At 37.0% G+C, this 5091-nt stretch overlaps 1 protein-coding gene across 1 annotated transcript; it reads left to right on the top strand.

Moving 5' to 3' along the window:
* The first annotated feature begins 4028 nt into the window (after nt 1–4028).
* LOC108127213 (uncharacterized) lies at nt 4029–5057 on the top strand. The gene has a single exon (XM_017244136.3). The coding sequence runs from the start codon at nt 4119–4121 to the stop codon at nt 4788–4790; it is 672 nt and encodes a 223-aa protein (XP_017099625.2). The 5' UTR covers nt 4029–4118; the 3' UTR covers nt 4791–5057.
* Nucleotides 5058–5091: the final 34 nt, after the last annotated feature.

The following is a 5091-nucleotide window of genomic DNA, read 5'->3' as shown; positions in this document are numbered from 1 at the left end:
AATTCGTTGTGAATTCTTTTTTGTAGTGCCACTGTTGAATGCCCAACAGAGCGATGGCTCTCGCCCCAGCCCGGTTCTCAATTGAGGGAGAGAGAGCGAGCGATCGAAGACCGTTAAGCGCTCCACGATCGCTTCCAGCGCACCATGGGGCCGACAAGATCTATTTTTTTGGACAAAAAACTTATTTTTGTTGTATATATTGTACTTTTCAATAAATCCTGTGATATAGAAACTTTCTTCTCTCATTTTTATTGAATATACTATATTTTATATTTTTGTTAAAGGCCTGTGCTTTTAATTTTGGACGATAAATGGGGTTGTCCGCCCCACAGTGTACCGGCCCCATGACTGACTCTCTAAATTGGCTCTAAATTTCTCTCTTATGCTCTGACGTGCGTGGGGCTCTCTGTCCCCAGCTTCTCTCGAGCGTGTCTCTCTTTTGTCTGTGTAAAGATCACTTGCATTTTATTATTTACAATTGATAAAAGCCTTTGATAAATAAAAAAAAAAATATTCTAACTGAAAGTCGAACTTGTGGAACTAAGTTACTACTTCCAAGGGGGAAAATAATAGTACTTTTAAATAGTAATCTTAGTTTTAAAATTAGTTTTCCAAAATATTAGTATTAATTTTTAAAAAAGTATCAACGTCTTTCCATTACAAGACCTAATCTTACCTTTAAACCTGTTGAGGCCGGGCTTTATAAAAACAATTTTGTTTGATTTTGGCAGAGCAGTCTCGATTTGTGACTTGGCAATAGAAATTTAAGGTCTTGATTGGCAACCAAAGCCGTCACTCAACAAGTTTCGAGACGAAGTCGGTGGTAAACTGCTTTGAAACGAAGTGGTCCGAAACCTTTGCGAATTTCTAATATGTGTCTTCTGTTTTCTATGCAAATTCAATTCTGATTCAAGATGAGTTAAGGTCTTCCGTTAATAAAATTATAAGTCATCCTCCAGAAACATCTCTTAAAACATATAATAATATATAAGTTTATTAAGAAACTTAAATACCTCACTAAATTTTTTACAATATTTGCGAAAAGATCGGCTCTTATATACTCACGTCTTCGCAACTCGATCCCAGTCCTCTAGGCGAATTTGAGCTTTCGAATCTTATCAGTCATTAAACTCACAGTGGGCAACCGCTGCGTATACGCAATTTCACTAACTGTGTGGAATTAGGCACACTGGTGTGGGTGGGCCAGATCAGCAGGAAGAGAAAAACACTTGGAACTATACGATCCGATAGTAAAATGTGTCAGCTGTTGGGTTGACCAAATTATGTGGAAAATAACGCACAGCTGCATATTAGGCCCAAATAATGATGATTTCTCAGTTTTAGGCCGGGCCGTGCCGTTCTCCTTTTGCCCAAGAGCCCAGTGAAATTATTAAGTTTATTATGTTGCCATAAAAAAGTCGCCAGGCGGCCACAGTTCTTTCCCGTTAACTTTGTTGTTGCAGTCTTGGCTCTTTTTTAATTTTCAGTGCGTAGCTCGGCCTCTCCATAAAAAATTATTTTTTTTCTGTTGCTGTCTTGGTGCTTTTGTTGTTTTTATTTATACGCACTATGTGCAAAATGTGCGAGACTCACTCACACATGGGGAAAAAAACCTCACGCACACGCACTTGCTCTTAACCTTGAAAAATAACATAGTGTTGTTTCACGCCAGCTTTCTTTTTGTTTTTGCCTTAACTGAGTTTTAGGTGTTTACTGTACTTTGTTTTTGGTTTTTTTTCTGCTGATAAGATTCTTATTTTCTTTCTTTCTTTCTTTTTGTTGTTCACTCCTCATGTTTTTGGCGGTGCGTGCGCCGAGTGCGTAGTTTTTTTCGGTGTATGCGTGCACAACAAATATTGAGTTTCTAGAAAAATTTTATTAAGCAAATTGCCGAGAATGTGAATAATTTGTTGCGATGCCAATTTTCGTACTTTTTCATTTTTTACGTTTCTGACATTTTATTATATTTAGTTTTATTTTCAAAACGAGCAAGCAGTTTATATATATTTTTAAGCAAATTAAAAGAATTTTATTTCAGAATAGAGGAATAATCTAATTGTGAAATACATACCTTTATCCCAATTTTATTATTTTGACTCCTAAAATCCTCGTTAAAATACGCTTTATATGAGTCCCGTTTCGTTATACTTTTTATCCTCATTCAGGTGACTCTGAATGTAAGTATTCACGAAATTGTTCCTGATTTTTATTAGGTTTAATGAACTTGAACTCTTATCAGGCAGTCAGGTTTGCATTTGTTGATACAGTCCAAGTGGAGGGGACTGTAATGCAACAAAAGAAGCGACACAAAAGTCGGGTCGGGGATCGTAGTCACTTTGACGCGAATTTCTTTTGGGCTTTTGAACTTGGACGAGTTGGGAAATAAAGCAAGGCAATAAGAATTGCTTTTCAGTTTTATTTCGATAAGAATTCAAACAAAAAAAGTAATAATCCAATGTTTATGCCAATAAAATTAAAACCTATTTTTATAAATTTAATATATCTTTTTTATAACTCCAAATAACTATGATAATATTAAAAGTTTTCACTGTAAAATTGATTAGCCGAAAACTTTTTTTGCACCCGCCGGAAAGTATGCCCTACATTTAACGTTATTGGTGTCTCTTTGGTATTTTACATTAAAATTTTATAGAAACACAGTTTAAATTGTGCAAAAGGTACTGTTTTTAGTAATAGGAAATTCAACATAAATCACAATAGAAAAGATTTAAGAAGACTAACTTTAAAGAAGAATAAAGTCAAAGAATAGTAGTCCTGACATAAGAATATTATTGGGAGCCTTAACTTAACAGAGCGAAGGTTCCAGACTTTTTTATATTCGGAATAACTTACAACAAATTCTTCTTGATCGGATTCAAATGCAAATCTTATATTTAGGTTCATATTGCAAAATGTTCTATTATGTGCTTGCTGGTACTAGCTTTTGTCAAAGATATAATTTTTGCCTACCAAATACCATTCTATTCTAGGAGTGGGCAAAGCCGGGGGCCGATATCTTTACTGTGAGAATTCAAAAACAGGCAGAATGATGAAAATATTTTCTTCACAATATGCGAAATTTTTGGCAGATTTTCCAACGCTCAAGGTTTTTGAATAAACAAATACAGTGGGAAGAAAAATGAAGTACCAGTTAAATGCCCTAAAGTTTAGGGCCTAAACCAACAAACGCAAGAGTGAATGGTAACATCCTGATTGTCCAAGATTATGTATTCAATTTGTAACAAAACTGCATAACTGTTTTTAATTCTAAAAGTTGTAACTTATACAATATAATTTGATCACTATCAAAAAACAAAGAGTCAGTTTATAAAATCTTGCAGATCCATCTCAAGAATGTTTAAATAGTGTTATTTACACATTATGTCATTTATATTAATTAATTTTACTACTTTTCACCTGTTACAACACCCCCAAAGCATTCAATATAATTTATTAAGTTTTTACATTTCATTTATAAAGTCTTTCTTCTGGTCTGCGCCATCCCTTACCATTAGTCTTTTCCGTCCGGGTGAATTTGGATTCGAAGAAGCGAATCAAGAGTTTCCGCTCATCTATGCTCGAGTTTTAATTCTCTCGTGCAAACTTGAGTCGAGCCCTAGCATTTTTATTTAAAATGGATCGTTTCTTCTTTATAGAAAAAGAATGGCTTTGTAGCTAATTTTTTAAAGAGCCCTTATAGCTGTTCATCGACTCAAAATTTGTTTCATTTTTTTTTTGTGAAGGGTAGTGTTCAGCAACACACGCGTTGAGAATCCTTGATTAGTCATAGTAACAATTTATCTGCCGATGGTTTTCTTCATTTTCCAGCAAGCCAAAAAGATAATTTTTAATCATGTATGAAAACTTATGAGTCATGACTTATAAAACTTATTATTAAAACAGCGTTTGAGTTTTGAGCATATACATAGAGAGTCATAGTATCGTTGAAAAGTACTGAGGAATATCAGGCAGTTAAAGATTGAAGTAGGCGTGAAAAAAATTCAAAACCGTTGACATTTTATTTTTACTGAGTAGTTTTCATTTTCATTTCGGTAACACAATAGATAGCACATATATTTCAAAAGCTTTGCTAAGTTTCTGATATTTATTCACAAAAAATGGAATCAGTTTTGAAAAATACACCCATATTGTCCATCTACGACATGATGATGGACCGCCAGCGGGCCGCGATCCGAGAGAACCAAAAGAAGGCCATGTACCGCGGAGCTCTTGGGTTGCGTAAGATGATGGAAGAGAAGGCTGCCGTGGCGGAGGCAAAGAAGTTCCCAGGGATGCCGAAAGTGACCAAGGGCAAGTTGGGTCCGATGAAGGTCTCGTCGCCTTACTGTGAAACCCCCAGATCGGGGATCACGCTGCCGCCCAACACGATCACCGCTTCCCATTTGACCAAGAAGCAGCTGTCCGTCAAGGTGCAGCAGCCGGGCAAGAGAGAGGTGATAACCCAACTAGTGGAGCGGATGTCCCAGGGAAGCCCGCAATCTTGTATTTCGCCAAGGATGGTCAAGAAGACCAGTTCCAAGTCGAAGCAGCAGGCCAGCTCCCGGCGCAAGAATAAGAAGAATAAAAGCAATGTCATGCCGGACGGGGCCAAAAGGTTGCCCTTGTCTCCCCGGAAGGCGGAGAGACCTACAAAAGGCACTAGCTCGCCTCGGAAAATTCTAAGGACTCCAAAGTCGTCACCCAAAAACACTCTTAAACAGGTTCTTGAATCCAGTGTCCCAAATGTCCAAGTTTTTTCACCACCCCCCACCGGTCGCTGGAGGATTTAAAAGTCTCAGTTGATTAGGATTGCACGAGAAACCAGTCCAGAATTCAGCAAAAATTAGATTTGATCTAATAAGCTCCTATACCTTCCAGACGGCCAGACTTCATTACGTTTAACATTTCCAACGCTTTCACGTGGCATTGACCCGGGTCCTTTTCAAGTGGGACTAAGCATTCTTAAATTGTACGTTTATTTCAGAACTAGCGTATTTTAAAATCGATTAGTTACAACTGCTTTTGCTTCCAAAATAAATATAAAATACCACCGTTTGTTCCAACTGGGGGAGAAAGATGGCAACTAGAGAG

Source organism: Drosophila bipectinata, chromosome 2L (assembly GCF_030179905.1).
Source record: "Drosophila bipectinata strain 14024-0381.07 chromosome 2L, DbipHiC1v2, whole genome shotgun sequence".
Lineage (NCBI taxonomy): Eukaryota > Metazoa > Arthropoda > Insecta > Diptera > Drosophilidae > Drosophila > Drosophila bipectinata.
Note: the sequence above shows the minus strand (reverse complement) of the source record. Positions and strands in the feature narration are given on the sequence as shown.